The 22,611-nt window shown below is 41.3% G+C and overlaps 1 protein-coding gene across 3 annotated transcripts in view; it reads left to right on the top strand.

The window, feature by feature from the left end:
* Positions 1 to 22,611, top strand: part of SEMA3D (semaphorin 3D) — a 236,473-nt gene that overhangs the window by 165,641 nt on the left and 48,221 nt on the right. For all 3 annotated transcript variants that reach the window (XM_033959416.1, XM_033959417.1, XM_033959418.1), the window contains exons 9-11: positions 15,170 to 15,284; positions 17,389 to 17,458; positions 18,088 to 18,232. In XM_033959416.1, coding sequence (XP_033815307.1) covers positions 15,170 to 15,284; positions 17,389 to 17,458; positions 18,088 to 18,232 — 330 coding nt within the window. The remainder of the gene's footprint in view (positions 1 to 15,169; positions 15,285 to 17,388; positions 17,459 to 18,087; positions 18,233 to 22,611) is intronic.

Genomic DNA, 22,611 nt, shown 5'->3' with positions numbered 1-22,611 from the left:
CTCTGGAAAAGATTTTGTTCTACATTAATACCCTTCAAGTATTTGAACAGCTGAATCATAAGTGCCAAAATGAGAGTGAAATGACAATTAGGCACAAAGGTGTTCCCATGTCTAAATGCAAAAGGAGAGATCACCTTGGGGAGGGGGACGGGGGGGGGGGGGGCCTTGCGTGTCCTGTGTAGAATTTCTACATATACAGAATGTGCACAACTGCTGCATCTAGGCCTGACTATTTGTACTATGGCAAAGCTGGTTGCAGCTAAATCTGGGCCCCTAACTGGATTCTGTTATAGATTTGGCATGCAAACCTGCCATCGTAGAATGCTAGTTAAGTGGCCGAATTTTTGGCACCTAGGTTTTAGCATCCTTCATTGACCTGACCCCTAAATGTCTCGCATTTGGCACTGGTGAGCCTAACATCAGCAGAATTTGAAGAACAGACCCGAGGAAGCCATTGGAGGCCTGAAAACCCTACAGCCAATTAATAGGAAGAAATCCAGATCCCAGTCTGACGCTGATTCCACAACGGGCTCAGGATATATTTTGTAACTGCTCTGCAGAGCTGATTGCAGATAATCTGGCCTGTTCGCTGGCAATTGCTCGGCTTTAAGTATACATTTCATTGTTTGTGTTAAAAGTGATTGATGATGAAGTCAAAATGTGTTAGCGAGTAACTTCTAATTTCGCCTTGTAGTAAAAGCTTTGCATTCTGAGTTGTAAATGTAAAATGTTTTGGAAGATTGGGACTGTTTCATGAATCATATCCCTCGCTTGGGTTCATTTTATCTTGTTTGTATCCACTAAATCTGTCTACGTTAATCAAAATATTTTTATAGAGCCAGTTGCTTCCACTCTAGTTTGTTTATAGAAGTCCGATACGCTGCCATAAGGATGAGTGAGATTATGAACAAAGAGGTTGTTGAACCAATGTTGACAAACCTTCAGAATATCTGTGATTTCGACATACTTTCAAAGAACAAGGCCCATTGCCAAAACCTCTCAAAAAGACCCCCAAAATAAAATAAAACAAAACAACACTGTAGAAATTATATGTGTTTTGCCATAAATCAACAGATTCATCCCAGATCACTCTGAGATATGAGGAAGGAGAGACTGAGATGGATCTTGGGGAAGTCTGTGGTTCAAATGGATTTATGCCTGGGCGGAATTTGAATTTGGTTTCACAGCCTGCAAATTGTTCAAAATGTGTCTAGTTTAGAGTAACCTGTCAGCCCTGTTTTAACACACAATTTTGGCAAGTTAAAATCATTTCTATGGTGATAAAAATTATATCTAATGTTTTGGTTTTTTTAATTGTTTGTAAAAGGATAAATACTATATTTGAGATAGACATAGTAACATAGTAGATGACGGCAGATAAAGACCCGGATGGTCCATCCAGTCTGCCCAACCTGATTCAATTTAAATTTTCAAAATTTTTTCTTCTTAGCTATTTCTGGGCAAGAATCCAAAGCTCTACCCGGTACTGTGCTTGGGTTCCAACTGCCGAAATCTCCGTCAAAGCCCTCCCCAGCCCATCCTCCCCCAAACGGCCATATACAGACACAGACTGTGCAAGTCTGCCCAGTACTGGCCTTAGTTCAATATAGCACAGTTACTTACTACATTAGGAAAGCTTCTGCTTCTCCTGGGATTGGTGGCTTGCAATGTTGCTAAAATTTGGGTTTCTGCCAGGTACGTGGGAACTGGATTGGCCACTGTTGGAACTGGGCTCAATGGACCCACTGGTCTGACCCAGTATAGCTACTCTTATCTAAGAGGGCAATCAAGCCATTGTGACATCACTGCTGAGATTGGCTCTTAGGCATTGGTGGAATGAGGCATTATGACATCACAATCTCAGCTCTGGAATGTTGCTACTCTTTGGGTTTCTGTCTGGAACTTGGGACCTGGGTTGGCCTCTGTTAGAAACAGGTTACGGGGCTTGTTGGACCTTTGGTCTGACCTGGTATGGCAGCTCTTATGTTCTTATGTAAGCCCAGTATAAGACAATTAAGCCATTGTGACATCACTGATGAAGTTGACTCTTAGGCATTGGTGGAATGAGGCATTATGACATCACAATCTCAGCTCTGGAATGTTGCTCCTCTTTGGGCTTCTGTCTGGTACTTGGGACCTGGGTTAGCCACAGGTGGAAACAGGATACTGGGTTTGATGGACCTTCAGTCGTTATCTTTCTTCTGATTCGTTCAAGTTAGTCTGTCTGCTGCTGTTGCATAAATTTCCTTTGAATTTGTGTACCTAAAATGCATCACTTTACAGTACAAGGGGGTGCTGAAAAGTTCCCAGCCCAACCGAGAATGACGTGGATATGGTTCAACCAATGATCTGAAATAATGTCGAAACACAGAATTTTGCTTCTGCAAATTGGCACTTAATGAAATAAGACAACACTCTTTTCAGCTACGGTGGCAAAATAACACTAGAATTTAGGAAATTGGTTGGGCTGAGAACTTTTCAGCAGTGCTTAACTGCAAAGCATCCAGATTTTTGTAGCCTACTCTCATTTTATCTAGAGTGTCCATTTTTTTTTTTTTTTTTTTTTAAAGATCTTCAGGTCATCTACAAAGAGACACACAAGGATCACTCTCAGGGATATTAAATAGAACTGGCCCTCAGGCCTTCCACTAATTGTTCGTTTCTGTTTTGAATGAATTCCACTTACCTCTGCTCTTTGTCAACTAAGAACATCAAGAAGGGTCCCTCAAACCCAGGATCCTGTTTCCACAGTGGCCAACCCAGGTCACAAGTACTTGGCAGGAACCCAAAGGGAAGCAATCAATTTCTAATCAGTTCACCATCTTGGGCTATTGTTTGTTCATAAGGTTTTGCTGAAATGCAAGTCGACTGCATTAAGAGATTCAGGTAGTTCTGTAGTATCCAGTTGAAGAAATCAATCAAAGCCATATATTAACAAAGGCATGAACTCTTTGCTCTTTTAATCATTAAAAAAGCAAGTTAACAGCTATAATTTGTACCTCCAAATTTAATTCTCCATCTAAAAGAAATCCAGAATTCCTTATGGTGTCTCCATAGCTGAGTTGAACAACATTTCTAAGTTTTGAAGTTTATTTATCATTTGATTTGCCGTCTATCAATAATTATCTAGACGGTTTACAATCATAAATGAATAAAAACATAATAAAATAAAATCCACATACAAATAATTAAGATTTGCTCTAGTAGGGGGGTTACATGCCCTGTAAAACTGACTGGATAGAAGAGAAAGAACATTAAGTATTTACAAAATACATCAATATTAAAAAAAAAAACACTGGGAGAAGGGAAAGGATAGTACATGAAGGGTGGGATGGCTTCGAAAGAAGTGTTTTGTTGAGAGAGCCAAGAGGAAGTGTTTAAAGGAGGAGACAGAGGCTCAAGGTGTCCTTAAAAAAGGAAGGTTTTGATTTTGGACCGAAATTCTTTTTGAGAAGGCTCTTGTTTAAGGAAAAGGGGAAGAGCATTCCAGAGCAAGGGTTTCATCACGGAGAAGATAGCTCTACTGGATCATCAAAATTCGGTCATATCAAGTTTCAGCATGAGCTGATTGCAGTCAAACCAATCTCCTACTTCATCTAAGCAAACATGGTGGGGTTTTTATTTGATCCACCTCCACATGTGTCACTGATTGTAAGTCATCTACAAACAGGTCGTCTGTGTTCAATCACTGGGAGAATTGATGTCTAATAAACACGGAGCTCCACAAGGCAAAGGATCTGATACAGTCCTTTGCTATACTAACCCTTGCGTACAAACTTTTGGAAAAGAGAATGCCCACTCCTTAGCTCTCCCCTGAATCCTTACCATCCTCAAATGCTCAAATTATAGTCTATAATTGATGACACTGGAGGATATTTAAATAATTAAAAATGAAATCAATGATGCAGAGTCATTCCGATATCAAAGAGACTAAGGCCACTCATGTCCCATGTCCACTTCTAAATTCATATTTTAACTGATAGAGGATTTCCTTGACCTCCAATTGATCCAAAAAGAGGATCATAAACCATTTTCTCCTGACTTTCTCCACAAAAAGTAGCAAATTGGAGATTGGGAGTTAGGTGGGAGAGTCCTCCTTGTTCACCTCAGATTTATATAGATTTTTTAAAATAGTAGTTTCACAATTTCATCACCAGCAAGTATTTCACAGTTCATTTTGTCTAGCAAAAATGGTGCCAGTAGTCACATACTGGGTAGGGTGGTCACTATGGAATCCACCCCACAATACTTGCAGTTGGTTACAGAAACTATGGAAAGACGGAATTGGTGTTGAGTCTGGGCTATTTCATTAGTTCCTGGGGACCAGGGGTCAATTTTGTCAAATAATGGAAAAGGTGCCGTACTCAGTGCTCCCTGAAAAAAAAGAGCTCTAGTTATTCATAATCTCTGACAATATTGCTACTACTGGGTCTACTCCCATATGAAGTTTGGTAGTCATTTCTTTCTGTGTCCTTCTCTTTGGGGTCCTTTTACTAAGGAATGCTAAAACGCTAACGTGTCCTTTATAGTCTATGGATGCGTTAGCGTTAGGACCCCTTTGTGATTTGCTGTATTTTGTGCTTGCTACACTTTTAGTCTTTACTTTTTAATCACTTCCTTGAATAATCAAATCAGTTCTATTACATTGCATCACAATGGAGCTGGGTGTGATTTAACAAAGCAAAAGCTGGACCTACCCAGGATCCACTAATAATACATTCATCATAATCTAGATATAACATATCCTTTGATTAAAAATTTCAGAGATTTACGGAAGAGGTCATAATTCTCTAAGCTTTTTAGGTAATGAATTCCAACACTTGGATGGTGAATATTGAGAGAAAGAGATAATGGTTACCGCAGATGGGCAGACTAGATGGACCATTTGACATTTATCTGCCATCATGTTTCTATGCTCTTTTCAATTCAACCCACTTCTCTTATCTCTTCCACTCTGTTGGCTTCTTGTTCAGATAGAAAAGAGGTTGGCTTTGGGGTTTAGCTCATGTCTTGTTCAATAGTACCTCAAGGCAAGTTAGATCCACATAGAGTAGATATTTTCCTGTCCTTGAAGGGCTTACAGTTTGCTATTTCCTTAAGAAATACAAAGTTACATGATTACCCATGATCCCAAGGACCAGCTGTGGGATTTTAGTTTGGCTTTCTTGGTACTCAGCCTACTGCTTTAACTGTTTACTAACCTGGGCATGTTTGAAATCCAGGACTAGATTCTGTCTTAGCTTTTTATTAAGCCATAGCTTGTAGCGATCACTGATGCCTAATTGAGCATCATATGTGAGTATTAAGTCCAGCGTCATCCATCCTTTATGGGTCCTTATCATATTTGAGAAGTGCATCTTGTTAAGTAGACACAATCTCTCTAGATTTCATGGACAAGATATGTTATTCTACACATCATAGTTGAAATCTCCCAGCAATAGCATTTCACCTTCATGATATGTGTTTCAAGGTTTCCGTTTAGTTCCTCCATCTAAGCTGGAGGTCTGAAGGACTACGGTATACTGTGTGGATGTAAATTCAATGAGGTCTTTCCAAGATGGTCCATAACACTTTCTACTTATCCTGAAGGCCCTGCAATCACTTTTAACATTCATTTTGACATAAAGAGCTACTCATCCTCTTTCTGGCAGCTTCTATTCCTCAGTAAGGCTTTGTCCCATTCATAGAACTCAGATATGATTCACTAAGTCCACTTCTACCATCAAACCTTGCACATTTGGAACTAAGTTGATTCGATTCATTTGTGCTCATTGCTTTCCAGCTGTTTTCATTGGCTTCCATATCCTATAATCTGTACATTTTGTTGCTGGTGAACGAATTACTGAGATGATTTCTTCACTACCTATACATCCTGAATTCATCTGCTTCCATCTGTCACCTTCATCTTTTAGTTTAAATACTTGGTAACAATTTCTGGATTGTGTGCTTAAGATCATTCTTACTGCCATGGGAAGACATTGGCCATCATTTCAATATATGTAATGTAATGTAATGTAATTTATTTCTTATATACCGCTACATCCGTTAGATTTGATTTCTTTTCTTAATGTTTTGAAGTTGTCTGATATTGTCATAAGATTGGAGATGGAATGGTTGATTTTTGCTGCTTGTGTTGCTAGAAGGTTGTCAAACATTTTCTTGCGTTGTGTGCCTTTGAGTGGGGGGAAGGCGAAAGGGTTCGAGGTTCTTCTGTGTCTTGAGGTGGAGATTTGGTTTAAGCGGTTGTTTAGATAGGAGGGGGAAGAGCCGTGTAATGCTTTGAATATCAGGCAGTGGAATTTGAATTGGATTCGTGCTTGTATGGGTAGCCAGTGAGAGTCTAAGAAGGCAGTTGTTATGTGATCATATTTTTTGAGTGAGTAGATCAATCTGAGGGCGGTGTTTTGCATGGTCTGGAGTTGTTTTATCATAGTGGCTGGACAAGGAAGATATAGGGAGTTGCAATAATATAGTCTTCTGTTTTTCCATATATTGCCCCAGCCTATACATCTCATTTAACTTTGAATCTGGTTGTATGGCGTAGCCTTTTCTCGCCGATTGCATGAGTAGGTCATATTTCTGAAAATATTTTAACCTTTACTGTGGGTTTAACTACTTCCCCATGTTTCTCTGGAGAATGAGTAAGTTCTCAATACCTATCCTACTCATATACAAAATAGCAGCAGTTTGTTCCCTAACAGAGGGATGCTACTTTGCTTTCATTTTTGGCCGTAAGTCATTAATACTTTAGCCCAAACAAGCAATGCAAAAATTGGGAGAAAAGGGCCTCAGATGAGCTTCATGGGCTAAAAAACCTCCCAGTTCCATCCATATAAATTCCTTCTTGGGTCTTGGTTTTACAAAGTATCACAAGCCAAACTTTAATTATAGAAACTTTCAATACTTAAATTGGTCAAAGTAGCACAATGCAGGCAGATCAACCCCGAAACCAAATGTCAAAAGTCACTTAGCTTGCTCTGATTTTTAAGTCATGCTCCGTCGGACATTCAACGGCTATTTCTATCGGCGTCTTTTTTTTCAAACTGCAATTCATCTTCTCTTTCAGAAGGAAATGCAGAGATCCAACCACTTCCCAAATTTCTGGAAACCTCTCTGAGCTGCAAGGGTGATGTGTGTGGCCAGGTCACTTGTCCCCAGAGTCTCCAGGCTTGCTAATTATTTTAATGTATTCTTGAGATCCCTTATACTTTTTAACAAATCACACCCCTAAACTCAGTAACCCAGCCCATTGACCCTTAAATCCATAAATAACCAGCCCAACCCAGTGTACATGAATCAACCCCAGTGAACCTAAAACTCACTAATATAGAGTACCCCACTCAAGCCCTAAACAGAATGACATTGCACCTGTGCCCCCAATCCACTAACAAACAACCGTGTCCCCCCCATATCCGTGATCTTCACAGCCCATCAATTCCCTCCATGCCTATAAGCCCACCCCTCTCCCCGATCACACATTAATTCTCTGAAATAATGTGAAGAAAAAAGCTTATACACCATTGTCGAGATGCAAGAAAAGCACAGCTGTAGGGTTAGTTTAATCCCAAGTAGCTTCGTTTAAGCAGTTTAGTTTTGTAATTGGATAACCTGCTTACGATTCCACAAAGGAGTCTCGAAACAGATAGCATAATAAAACAAATCCTTTTAAACAATGTCATTAAAGATCTCATTTCTATCCCTGTTTCAACACCGTCTACACAAAATAATTCCATTCCAAGCCCCTGTACAATAACCTAATTCAATCCATCTTAAACAGACAGGTTTTCAGTTGTTTTCTAAAAGGCTCGTATTACCTTTTATAGAATAAGGAGCATCTGTGCCTTTCTTAAGGTGCCATTTATAGAGTAGCACTTAGGTGATGTTTTAGGCCATAGAGCTTACTCCTATGCCAAAGAATTCAACCGTCTCACTTAAGTTCTTCCACAATGTTACCCGTCTATGAACATGTTTGAAATATCTTATCAAAGAGAAATTATTCCAGTTAGAAGACAAATTCTGCATGATTAGAGGTAAACTGATCTAGCATTCAGTTCTCAGTTCTTTTTTGAGTGTTTTCCACACCAGGGCCCCCCAAATGTAGAATACTCCAATTTGTTTGAAAAAGGAGCTGGATACTGTCACGTGAACTGCAGACATGTTCCTTTGTGTCCTTGAAGATTTCTACAATCACAGGGTCTTTCTGGAAGGGGCAAATACACAGCACTTAGATGTCTACCTGTCTTTATAAAATAGATGCATTAAAAGATGCTCAAGCTATGCACCGGATGCCTGGAACAGCCTGTCTGAATCAGTAAGGCAAGCTCCGTCTCTGGCAGTATTCCAGTCTAGGATAAAAGCCCACTTTTAACTCCTAACTCCCACTCACTTGTAAACTACCCATGTCTGTTTTTGCATTCCCTCTGTGAGAAATTCCTTAACCCTTATTTGTCCGTTTTGATTAGATTGTAAGCTCTATGGAGCAGGGATTATATCTACATGCTGATGTACAGCGCTGAATATGTCTAGCAATGCTACAGAAATTATTTCTGGGAGTGTGTGGTGCAGGGGTTAGAGCTACAGCCTCAGCACCCTGGGGTTGTGGGTTCAAACCCATGCTGCTCCTTGTGACCCTGGGCAAGTCACTTAATCCCCCCATTGCCCCAGGTGCATTAGATAGATTGTGAACCCACTGGGACAGACAGGGAAAAATGCTCAAGTACCTGAATAATTTTTAATTCGCATAGAATTATAGGATAAGCGGAATATAAATTATTTTTTAAAAAGTAGTAATAGAAATTGCCCTCTTATATATGGATTATTTGGGAGAGTATTTTCTAATGGTATATGATTCTCTTGTCTGTTCATGTACATGGATACCTTGTGCTGATTTCATAGGTGTTGTTGAGTTAGACATCCAAATTAGATGAGTGAAAAGCTGCGCCTACGTCTAGTTCACCTAGCAACACCTAAGTCCGCTTACGTGCCGCTAGGCGTGATTCAATAAACGGTGCTAGTTTTTTGATTGACAACCAGCGACATTTATAGACTCTGTCCCAGAATGTCTTATGGATTCCAAATGAGCAAATTGGGGGGGGGGGGGGGGGGAGGGCCTAGATGATGATCACTGCCTCGTGCATATTCATAGACTCCTAATTCCGTATAAGACATCAAAATCTCTTCGTTCAACTTCTCAGAATCTCTTAAAATCGATTAATACATTGCGCTCTAATAACTTTGCAGTCACTGCCCCCACTTTATGGAACGCGTTGCCTATTCATCTGCGCCATGAATCCGATATAAAACAATTTAACATTTTTGTTTCAAGACGCCTTTGGATAACAATTGTCCTTCTAAGGGCAAAATCCAAAATTTAAACTAACTGCTGTTTTTATCCTGTTTTACCCTTTTAGGTTTCATCTTTTCTATAATTATTGTAGTTCTTCCCCACTATCTTTGCTTTAAGTTATGAATGTTCTGATCAAAGCTTTTTGTTACCTTTGGATGTTATTTGTATCCCCCATTTTTACGTGTCCTTATGTAATTTTATATTAGAAATTTGAATAGGCGGTATAAAAAATCTTTTAATAAACTTGAAACTTGATTAGGTATTTCTTGAAAATCCGACTGGCTGGGGGCCCCCAGGACAGAATCAAGAACCACTGAAATAAACCAATCAATGACCTTCATTATAATAAAGACTCCCACTCTTCTCCCAGTTCAGCCCAGTGAGCTGCAGTTTGTGTTTTGTGGAGCCAAAATTGTTTCCTGTAATTAAGCTGGTGGAGACCATCCACCAACTTTCAACAGGAAGCAAAAAATGGTCCGCTAAAGAAGCCAAAGTTATAGAAACATAGAAACATAGAAGATGACGGCAGAAAAGGGCTACAGCCCATCAAGTCTGCCCACTCTGCTTACCCACCCCCTGTCTATGCCCTAATGACCCAATTTCCTTATCTTGACCCTCGTAGGGATCCCACATGGGTATCCCATTTCTTCTTAAAGTCTGGCACGCTGTCTGCCTCCATCACCTGCACTGGAAGCTTGTTCCAATGATCAACCACTCTCTCTGTGAAGAAATACTTTCTGGTGTCGCCATGAAATTTTCCGCCCCTGAGTTTGAGCGGGTGCCCTCTTGTGGCCGAGGGTCCCTTGAGAAAGAAAATATCATCTTCCACTTCGACACGTCCCGTGAGGTACTTAAATGTTTCGATCATGTCTCCCCGCTTCCTACGTTCCTCGAGAGTGTAGAGCTGCAATTTGTTCAGTTGATTTCATGTTGGCTAAACAATGTTCATTGAAAGACAGTTTCATAGCTCAGTTGGTTCATCCGATGTAGCCTAAATTGTAGTATCAAAATATTATACTACCATAACGTTACCAATTAAATTGTAAAGTTAGAAGACGGAGGGATCCAGTACCCGGATAATTGCCAGCACTTGGGTTATACAGGGATGGCTGTGGCAGCTGCTATTTAGATGAAACAGTGACTGTCACAGATGACTATCAGAGGAACTTGTTGATTTTCTTTATTTGGAACTGCAATGATTCAGAATATGGTGCAAGGATTATTACATCTATCTTTATGATCCAACAGCGACTAATTTAAAAGTAATTTATTGTTATGTGCAGTATCCTATATAATAAAACGCTAGCCGTGCATGCGCACTCAGACCTGCGTGATCTGTGATCCCTGATCTGTGATCCGTAGGTCCGTGGTCACAGTGCGTATGCGGCGGCCAGATCGGGAAAGCACAGCACAGCCGGCGACTCCCCCCTTCCGCCCTCACTCACCGCCAAAACCACCACCTCCTTCTTCTCGTCGGCTCACCCGCCTTTAAATGGAGAGAAAAGCACTGCACCGCGCTAACGCTAGCTTTGCTGTCTTCTGTCCACTGCGGCCCGCCCTCTCTGACTACTTCCTGTTTCCGCTAGGGTTGGCCGCAGTGGATAGAAGATGCCGAAGCCAGCGGCTGTAGCTGCCGATCTCCGTTCCTCCATTGCCCCAGGTACAAAACTTAGATTGTTCTCCCACTAGGCCCAGAGAAAGTCTAATTTTAAACGGTATCAATATTTTAAAATATCAATAAAATTATTAAGAACAGCTTTTAAGAAGCGATCGCCCCTCCTCACTTGTTTATTCCCCACACCCCCTCCTTTCCACCGTTTTAATTTTTATTTTAACTTCGATGTATTTTTTTGAATTTTCCCTTCCCTCCTCCCCCTTCCCTGTTGTCTTTGTCCTGTCCATGTACTGCCCATTATTTTAAACTCTTATTTTAGTATTGTAAACTGGTCAGATACTTGCTTATGGCCAGACTATCAAACTGTGAATAAACTTGGAAACTTGGAATATCTCTGAAATGCCCCCAGAATGCCTTCAATTTTACCGGCTTCCAGTTTGGTGTTAAATGGTCATTTTCAGCGAAGATGACTGGTGAAGGGCTGCTGCTGAAAATGACCAGCTAGCTGCCAATAAGTGAGTTAACCGGTTGGCGGCCATTCCTGCCTGGTTAACTCGCTTTGAATATCGGCTGGATAGTTTATAGAATAATAAGTGGAATGGTGTGGTGGCCATGTTAGTCCACGCTTCAAGATAATAGAAATAAAACAAAGACATAAAGGACAAAAAAATACCTTTTCTATTGGATGAGAGAAGATTAGCGTTATTCCTGGGTGCGGAACCAAAGGTCATGCAGATAACATAGCATACCAAATTCACTTATACAGCACGGTAACCTCTCAGTTCAACGCGATTAGCAACGGTCAAGAGACTGTACAAGCCCAGTGTATTATAATCACATTCAGAAGAATCTGTCAAATAAGAAGGTCTTTATCATCTTTCTAAGGAAAGATAGGAGTTGGAGTTTGTTATCAGGACAGAAAAGATCCAGCTTGAAAAGATACAATTCTATGGAAAAGTCTTTTGTATATGCACCTTTTACAGTAAGAAATGTAAATAATCTAAAATGCTGAGAAAAGTATTGCCATTTTTAAGTGATCAATAATATGATCAGGTGTAAGGCCAACCAATGTCTTGTAACAGGTACAACCTAACTTGAATAATATTCTTGCCTTAACTGGGAGCCAATGTAGCTTCCGAAAGAATTTAGTCACATGATCAAATTTCATTGCTTAGATATGATTCAGCTGAGGGATCTGTATCCAGCAGCAATCCTACCCAAAGAGACAAGGTGGTACGCGTGGAATTGGCGTAATTTTTGATAATCAGTCTTTCCTCGATATCCTTCCAGACCCGACATGTTCCGTGTTTCAGCTTTGGAACCGAAACCTGCCTCAGGGGCATAGATGAAGATCTAAAAGATACATATAAAGCATTTCCAAACAAATCCCCTCTTTTACAAAGGCGTAGCGCGGGTTTTCGTGCCGGCGGTGGCGGTAACTGCTCCGACACTCATAGAATTCCTAATAAGCTAATTAAAACTAATAAGCAGCAAAAAAATTGCTATTGAATTATAAATATCAACATACCTTCTAATCACCTTAAAAAAGTACGACAATAAAATCTTGTAAAAGAAAGGCATAAAGAAGCCACGTGATAGAAAATTTGTGGCAATATCATAATGTAGGGCTCCTTTTATGAAGGTGCACTAGCATTTTCAGCGCACGTACCAGATGAGTGTGCGCTAACCCCAAAACTACCGCCTACTCAAGAGGAGGTGGTAGCTTCTAGGGCACGCTATTCCACACCCATAATCTAGAAACAAATACGAGATGATAACTGATTGATTCTAGCTCAACCATACATATGATGAATATGAGTAAGTGGCTCTTTCAACATTCCTTACTCATAAAAATGAGTCAACATCATTTTATATTGTGACGTTTAGGTCGGAAGGATACGTCCAAATCGATTTCATTTCCCTCTCTTGCTGTTCTACTGATCTGATCTTCTACATTTTCAAATGCATCTGTGACAATTCGCTTTTCACAGTCTGGCCATGTGAAGGCTTGCATGAGCAGTCAGAGTCGAGACGGAGTGTCTCTGTACAGCTTGTATCCCCTCAGGCGAGCAATGGAAAGGTTGGCCAAGCGGCATGTTCCGACGGCGAGGGCAGTTCTGCTCTAAAGGATCCATCACACTGGTCTGACAAGTTTCTGAATGGCGCAACTGTTCCTGCTTTGGTGATGATCACCTGCAGGCTTTTTATGTCCTTTCCTCTCAGTGTCTCTGTGGCCAGTTAGTTTATACTTTAGGTATTAGGAGGGAACGTCTTGCTCCTTTCACTAGACCTGACATGTACAAAGGTAAATCCGCCAACTTTGACACTAGAGGAATAAATCTCTCGGCTTAGACGTGAGGCAACTTTTTCTCCAGGACTCTCCAATATGAATAAGATACTGCTTGCAAGAATAACAATAGGAAAAAAAAAACACCAGTAAGAAAGCAAAAAAGAGCATCGGTAGATCTGAAAAGGTGTCACCAAATGAAGACAGATGAGTTGCATGGTCAACATCGTTAGCGTAGACGACATTACTGGCTGGGAATTGAAACTCTTTCTGAAGTGAACTTTGACACTGGAGGTCACCTTCTGCAATGTCACTAAATTATCAGCAAAGCATTAAATGTTTGCCCATCTACTCTGCAAAAAAATCTTCATGTGCTGTTGGGTGATGGATTTGACCTTTGACCTTACTGTGCACTTTTCAATTGTGTTCAGCTCATCTTTCCCCACTATTATCAACTCCCCCCCCAAAACAAAAACCCAACCTTGTGCTTTGAAGAATTGATTATGGGTTCATTATTGATCGTACTCTTAATATTGTCATCTGCTTTGCTTTCTGTACTCTTCTCTGCAATCGTGTTATTTCCAAATGGGGGAAAAAAATGAACATGTGCCACATACAATGTGCAACATGTTTTTCCAATATAACTTCCTGGCAATGAAAATTCATTGACTTAGGGTCAAATAACGTTTTGTAGCAAACATGTGCTGTAGTTGCTGGACTGATTTAAAGAAGGCAATGGCATAAATCCATAGCTTAGGGTCCCCTTAGCCAATCAGCGCTTAACTGGGTCATGATTGCAAAATGTTCCGAAAATATTTGAAAAATTGTATCTTCCTGCTATCTGTCTCATGTTTTCCACACCCCCAGCTGACTCGACCCGCTGTGTTAAGAATGATCTCTTCTTTAAAATATGTTACCAATGCAGTATTTTTTTTATCTGGGTCTTCTGAAGGGGCTTATTTTTGTTTATAATTGTTATCGAACACTTCATTGGCTCCCTATCCATTTCAGCATACAATTCTCTGCAGCTCCTCAGCATCTTTCCTCTCTCATCTCTCCCCCCCTAACTAGGCATATAAGTCGCTCTTATCTGTACCCTTCTCTCCTCTACAGTCAACTCCAGACTCCGTCCTTCTGTTTTGCTGCAGCGTATGCCTGGAACAAACTGTCTGACTCGGAACATCAACCTCCATCTCAGGAAGTCTTCAAATCCAGACCCAAAGCCCAGCTCTTTGACGCTGCTTCAGTTCCAAAGTCCAACCCACCTTCTGAGCACCTGTAATTCCCCCACCTAAGCACAGCGTTTTGATGCACCTTCTTGTCCAGTTTGTCTGTCTTTGGAACAGGGACCGTCTCTTCTGTGTTTTGATGTACAGCGTTGCATATGTCTAGTAACCCTATAGAAATGATTAGTAGTAGTGGTAAATTGTAAAGAAGTAAGTTCACGAAACACTGACTAAGTGACTATTGAATGAACTCTAATGACTTCATTCCGAGTATGATCAAAATATTGTAAATCCATAAACATACCCCATTTTCCATTATTTATCCTAACAAACACTACTAAGCATGTTGAGTTTTAAAGCGAATGACAGGCAGCTACTTCATGGTGCCCAGTTGAAAATCCTTCTGTCTACACATGCCGGGTCCTGTCTTTTCCTTCAGTAATTATCCCTTCTCCAAAGCCTTTTATATAGTCGTAAAATGTTGAGTGGAAATGTTTAAGGGTCTTCCATGTCTTTACTACCAACTTTGATCTCTCTCAGATAAAATCCGACTGAGTTCTGACTACAGATGAAATGCAGACCTGCAACTCAGTAAATCATATTAACCTCTTCAGCATTCTTATTAATTCCAGTTACTCTGCTCCGTAAAGTGTACATTTCAGTACTGTGCTCATAAAAAACCTGTTTCCTCTTAGAATGATGCGGGTGGTCAACGCAGCCTGATAAACAAATGGACCACATTTCTCAAGGCAAGACTGGTGTGTTCAATCCCGGGCCCCGATGGGGGCGACACATATTTCGATGAACTGCGTAAGTTGCACTTATGAACTTTTGTCTTGCTTAAAGCATGTTGGAGTTACTTGTGTTTATGCAAATGCACAACGATTAGCTCACGTTGTTACAAAGGAGTTGTCAGATACACTCCAGGAGTCTGAGGTACACATAACACAGTTTTAAAAAAATTAAATTAATTTTATATTGTGGTAGGAAGAAGTAGACATTGTAAACTTTAAAATAAAACACCAGCCTCGCCGCCAGTGCCGCCAGCAGCACTGATTTGTTCTAGCTCTACAGGCAGCCCCCGCAGCCACCCAGCGTTCAGCCCTGACGGAAGGGTCCTTCCGGACCCGATAAAGAACAGAGGCAGTAGCGGTATGCGGCCCGTGGTTGCGTGTCCGAAGAGGCATGCCAAAGGAGCAGTACACGCCCCTTATAAGCTCCTTCGGAGCCCATGAGTATCTGCGAGAGAACTGAGACTTAATCCTTCTACCATGGGTAAGATAAAAGCATAACCTCATCTTCAAACTTTAAGTTCAGGTCCTATTGATCACTATCTTTTAGCTTCGTCTCTACCTGGGACAGAAGAGCAGGTAACTTTAAGTATCCAGTCAACTTCCCTTTCCTCTAGAGGCCCTTCACCACCTCCCCAACCATTAAATTCCACTGGAAGTGTAGATACATCTCCCATTGCTGAGGAAGTATCTCCTTCCTTACAATTGTTTAATGTATTTGGACTTAATATGGCTGAGCAAATAAATGAAGTGACGACTAAAGGATTGACTCCTGTCCAGATGTTCAAGGAGCCAATTCTGATGTTCTTCCAAAGGACAAAGTTATCACTTTAAATGATATTTGGTTAATTGATAATAGAATTGAGTCTTCTCTTCAAAGCACAGTTTCGAAATTGTGTCAATTGTCCTCAGATGTAACAGTTAAAATGAATGACCAAATAGTAGAGCTAGGAGGTAAATTGGATAAATGTAATGTAATGTAATTTATTTCTTATATACCGCTACATCCGTATATATAGCTACATAAAGTGGCTAAGATTGTGGGTAATTTACAAAACACAGCTCTATCAAACATTAAAGAGAGTGTAATGTTTCATGCAAAAATGGGAAAAAAAATGGAGAATCATATTAGTCAGGAATCTTCGTTTTCTAAATTTCCTGATCACGCATTTCCTTTCCCCTTTGGAGCTGGTAAGAATGTATATGAGGGAGATTTTGCAATATTCTGAAGTGGAGAATTTTCAACCTGATAACCTCTATTATGTTCCGAAGGAGGGTGCAGAAGGGGAAATTGATTAAATAGTCTCTCCAGACAGTTTAGAGCTTTCCTAGTTTCTAGAATCATCTAAAGCAGGGATCTCAAAGTCCCTCCTTGAGGGCCGCAATCCAGTAGGGTTTTCAGGATTTCCCCAATGAATATGCACATAGATCTCTTGAATATTCATTGGGGAAATCCTGAAAACCCGACTGGATTGTGGCCCTCAAGGAGGGACTTTGAGACCCCTGATGTAAAGACACAATAACAAAACGTGCTACACTATTGGTAGTCTTCAAGACAGAACTAGAGCAACAAACTATCTTGAAACTATATTTTACTAAAAAAACAGGCTCTGTTTTCTGGACAAAGAATTCTCATATTTCCTGATGTCTCTAAGCAGACTCAAATGAAGAGGAAGCAGTTCCTAGCACTTAGGCCTAGCACTTTCTTCTTAAAATTTCCCTGTAAATGCTCATACGCAAGCGATAAGTTTGTCTTTTTAGATCCAGTCCATTAGGTTTTCTAAAAGATAAACCGGTTCACACACTATCTTAGACCTATTTGGTTATTTGTTTATGGTTGATTATGGAAGGAATGTATAGAAATAGGTGCCACATTGTTTTTCCTTACTAAATTTATGTTGCTTTAAGGACTGTCGGCCAGATAATGTGGGATATATCATTGAATGATTTTATTTTTCTTCTGTAAATGTTTATGATGATATTGGTAGATTTTCCTGAGTTTGTTATATATATATATACATAAATTGTACCAAATGAAAAAATAAAAAAAACAACCTAACCATGAATAATGATAAAACGAATTAAGGTTTTTATTTTAAAAACTTGAAAATTGTCCCTTACAGAAGATACATTCCTACTTCCAACGAAAGATGAACGAAACCCACTAGTCTTTGGGATTTTCACCACTACAAGGTACGTCTAATCTCTAGCTCGTCGAGTTTTGTTCTTGGTGTAGATGGACAGACAGGATAGGTCGTATGATTTGTATCTGTGTTCATCGAATCTTTAGGCATCTTTCGTAACGAAGAGAAGACTCTATTAGCTTTGTCATACGCTCATCTGCGAACATGGTTTGAATGCAGCCAGTGTGTGCAGTTCCCTGTTTGTTAGCACATGCCAAATGCTAAGTGACCTTTGGATATGTTTATGGGTTTTGTTTCATGCCCTGGGACCTTTCATTTGTACTGCTGACCTCATAGTCCTAAAGAAAGGGGAGGGGCTTCCTTCAAAGCCTTTGCCACTAATAAGCTTCTGTTTTATGTACAGAACAGGCTTTTTGAAAATTTTCCACCCTTATGTGCATACAGACTTATGTGGCACACATGTTTACTTGCCTTGAGGAGTGGTGGGTTTTTCGAGGCACAGATAAGAATTATTCACATAAGGTGAGGCAAAAAATAAGTAAGCCCCTACATTTTTTTGTAGTTTTCAATGAGAAAATGGACATATAGTACTACATTTATCTACGTAGCAGTATGATACTCCTCTGGGTCCTTGAATCTGCTGAATAACCACTGAAAAAAGGTCTCTTCTCTTTCCAGTTCCATATTTAAGGGCTCTGCAGTCTGCGTCTATAGCATGGCTGATATCAGAACAGTCTTCAATGGTCCCTATGCTCATAAAGAGAGCCCAGACCATCGATGGGTGCAGTATGAAGGCAGGATCCCTTATCCTCGACCTGGCACAGTATGTATTCAGCTTCTCTTTGGGATCATATGCTTGGGGGGGGGGGGGGGGATTTAGGCCATGTTTAAGAAAGTGACTTAGCACATGTTGTTAGCGTATAGGCCCAGTAGACATGACCAGGCTATCATGAGAGTTCAGGCTGATTCATGTGCCTTAGATAGACGGTCTAGAAATTTTAGAAAGAAAGAAATATGTTCAAGGCGTCCTTCGAGTTGGGAAATGTGGGCATTATGGGCATGGAAATGGGGTGGCCTGAGCTCTGCACAACGTACCGCTAAGGCGTAATAATGGAACATGTTGGGAATGGCCCGAAGAGTGAACTTAGCACACGTCAAGCATGAGAAGTACAAATCCCAGCTGCACTCTGGGAAAGAGGAGCCTTCATTTCATTTCATTCTCACACGGTGTCTTCAGTCTTTATTCATTTAGGGAACGTTTGATTAACGACCCAGATTCAATTATGATGTAGATTGGAGGGAATCCAAATTGAGCAACCCAGGCTGGAGTGATTTACTTTCACGGAAAGCATTAAAACCAGAACCAGCTTTTCTTTGTTGCTTTCATTTGCATTTGGGGCACTGGCAGACAGTGGCATAGTAAGGGGTGTGGGGGGGGGGCACCCCTCCTTCTCTCTGCCCCTTCCCACTCCTCCCCCCGCCGTGTGCACGGACCTTCCCTTTCCCTGGACCTTTTTTTAACTTTGTCATGAGCAGCCACCTACTTGCTGCCCTCATTGGCTTTGGCGCACTCTCTGACGTCACTTCCGGGATCCGCATCAGACAGAGTGCCAAAGCCGATGTGGGCAGCAAGTTTGTGGCTGCTTGCGTCAAAGTTAAAAAGGTACAGGGAAGGGGCAGGGAAGAGGGGCACCACCACCCCAGGCATCGCTCACCTTCACTCTGCCAAGGGCAGCTAGAGACTGACATAGTGACTGGGGTGGGAGCGTTTGCATCTCTCCTCCTCTCTGCCCCTTCCCTTCCCTCGTACCGCTTTCATTTTCCCAGCGCAAGCCCACATCGGTGTTGGCTCTCTGATGTCACTTCCGGGTGCACCAGGAAAATTAGAGATACGGTGGAAGGGAATGGAAGGGAGGGTTGAGAAGGAGCGGGGTGGGGGAGGGGCTACTCACCCTCACTACGCCACTGAGTGAAGGTTTCCCATAGTGTGGGGAAGTCTGAGTGATGTAGCAACTCATCCCCAAGTGAACTGAACGGCCCGGGCTCGGAGCAGCTGAGGTGAAGAGCACCAGGAGGGACTCGGCAATCTACAGGGGTTTGGAGACCCAGGGTCCAGCCAGGTGTTTTGCTGTAGCTGGTTCTGTGGGAGGAGCACAACCGAGAGATGCTAAGAAGGGCTTTAGAGAGATGAACCCCAGAGGGGTCCCAGCATTTCTCAGGAAATGGTCGGGAGCTTGTATAATTCTTTGCCACGATTTAAAAAAGCTGTGAGAACCTGCTCATCAAACACCCCTTCTGGGGACAGAGTAGTTTGACCCTTCCTCCCTTGTTTTTCTTTCCTTTTCATCTGTCCTCTTTCCTTCTCTTAAATTCTCATTCTAAACTGTCTTACTGCACTTAATAGTCTGAGGAATGTTAGAGCAAATGCTGAGACATAAACATGCCTTCAGCCACATCCACTGCATCACAGGTGCATCTTCTGTTTTTATTTAAAGGAGCCACAGAGCAGATTGCTTAGTGAAATACTTCCGCTTAACATAAATGAACATAAGAATAGCCCTACTGGGTCAGACTAATGGTCCACCTTGCCCATCATGGAGGCCAATCCAGGACACTAGCAAAACCCCCCAAAGTAGCAACACTCCAGGGCAAGCAGTGGCTTCCCCCATGTCTGTCTCAATAGAAGAATATGGACTTTTCCTCCAGGAACTTACCCAAACTTTCTTAAAAACTGCATACATTTCAAAGAGGAACATTGTGGATGTGGTGTGAACAGACTTTCAAAGTATGTTTCAGAATAACAATACACCCATGCTGGAATTTATTCCCATTTTGAATCACATGAATTGCATCTGATATTTGAAGCAGGGTTTCAGAGAAGATCTTGGCGGTGGCTGGGAATTATGCTTAAAACCACCTGAAAATGGCAAAAGTTTGAATGTCATAGTTCAGCTCCATAATCAACTGCCATATATATATAAACTTTGAAAATATGATCAAGCTTTTGTATGCATGGACCTAAACAGTCATTTCAGAGCTACTCGTAGAGGCCCTATAGAAATAGACATATAGGCTGTTAAGCTATGTTTAAGCCATTTGTGTAGCCCCTGGACCTCCTTCTAGTACCCTGTGGCTACAAATGTGCACAGTAGGCAGGCCAGAAGGACACGATCAGGACAAATAGAAATCCCCCCTTTCAGGGTTCTGGGACACTGATCCCCACAGCTATAATGGATAGAGGTAAGCCAACTGCTTAGAGAAATTCTCTGCCGGCTCCCACCAAAGTATTAACCAAAGCGAGACAAACTGTTTCGCCCTACTCCACACTGCTCCTTTCCCCTTATCACACCAACTGCTTTCGGTCTCCCTCTACACCAGGGGTGTCAAAGTCCCTCCTCGAGGGCCACAATCCAGTTGGGTTTTCAGGATTTCCCCACTGAATATGCATGAGATCTATTAGTACTGCGTCCAATATTGGTCGCCGTATCTTAAGAAGGATATGGCGTTAGTCGAGAGGGTTCAGAGGAGAGCAACACGTCTGATAATAGGTATGGAAAACCTGTCATATTCTGAGAGATTGGAGAAGCTGGGTCTCTTTTCCCTGGAGAAGAGGAGACTTAGAGGGGATATGATAGAGACTTACAAGATCATGAAGGGCATAGAGAGAGTAGAGAGGGACAGATTCTTCGAACTTTCGAAAAATAAGAGAACAAGAGGGCATTCGGAAAAGTTGAAAGGGGACAGATTCAAAACAAATGCTAGGAAGTTCTTCTTTACCCAACGTGTGGTGGACACCTGGAATGCGCTTCCAGAGGACGTTATAAGGCAGAGTACGGTACTGGGGTTCAAGAAAGGATTGGACAAATTCCTACTGGAAATGGGGATAGAGGGGTATAGATAGAAGATTACTGCACAGGTCCTGGACCTGTTGGGCCGCCGCGTGAGCAGACTGCTGGGCACGATGGACCTCGGGTCTGACTCAGCAGAGGCATTTCTTATGTTCTTAAGCATACAATGAAAGCAGTGCATGCAGATAGATCTCATGCATATTTGTTGGAGAAATCCTGAAAAGCCAACTGGATTGCGGCCCTCGAGGAGGGACTTTGACACCCCTGCTCTACACTGTTTCTTAGGCTGAAAAAAAAAAAACACTTAGAAGAAAATTCTATAAAAGTAACCCAGATTTGGGCACCAAAATGCTGAGAACCAAGCATAAAATCTATAAGAACATCAAGGCACCCGGATTCCAGCATTTGTATATCAACATTTAAGTGTTATCGCTTACCCCAAGTACAAGCAGTTGTCAGTGTGAGCTGTTAAATATTGCACGTTAGAGTATAACATGTGTGTAAGCGTGGGACCAGCCAATGCCACACCCATGTGCCTCCCCCTGAGAAAATCTCGTTACAGTTACGCTCCGCACTCTGCTTGCTCATTTCCAAGAATATCACTGAGTGTGCGCATTCATGCACGTAATTGCCAGGATCCGAGAATCTTGGAATACAAATGGTTCTTACTTTTAGCGCTAAGATTACAGAATAAGAAGCTTAAAGCAAGATGCTTGTTAATATTGATGTAGTAATTCACTGAGATCTAAATTTTCACTAAGGCACACTCGCTGTTTTAGCCTGCGCGCTAAACGCTAACATGTCCATTATAGTCTATGGACTCGTTAGCGTTTAGCATGCTGAAACGGCTAACACGCCTTAGTAAAAGTACCCCTAAGTAATCTTGTCCAGAATATATGCTGATGCCTAGAAAGACATAAAGATGTTAAGTACCTTTCACTGAAATGCATCTTTTTAAATCCAGCTGCTGTTCATTTTTAATTATCACCACTAGAGGGAGGCAGACCCACAGACATCAGCATTAGAAAGGCAAAGCAGATTTGCAACAAAACACAAAAGTATTTTTTCAGAAGCACAAGTTCTCCCGTCCGCTGGGAACTGATAACCATATTTGTTCATTGAATGCATGGAAATCTAGTTCAATATAGGAAAACAATGTCATGCTGCAACAAAGTGAAACCAGAAGTGCAGGATCTTATGTGAGATGGCAAAAACGGGAATTTTGAGAGTGGAACTCAAATTCATTGCAAAACCCTCTCATAAAGCATTTTCCCTGTTTATTTTAATTATATTTAAGCACATTAATCAACTGGAAAGGCAAATCTGTCCTGAGTCATACAGGGTAATCTTAGAT

This window comes from Geotrypetes seraphini, chromosome 9, assembly GCF_902459505.1.
Source record: "Geotrypetes seraphini chromosome 9, aGeoSer1.1, whole genome shotgun sequence".
NCBI classification, from domain to species: Eukaryota; Metazoa; Chordata; class Amphibia; order Gymnophiona; family Dermophiidae; genus Geotrypetes; species Geotrypetes seraphini.
Note: the sequence above shows the minus strand (reverse complement) of the source record. Positions and strands in the feature narration are given on the sequence as shown.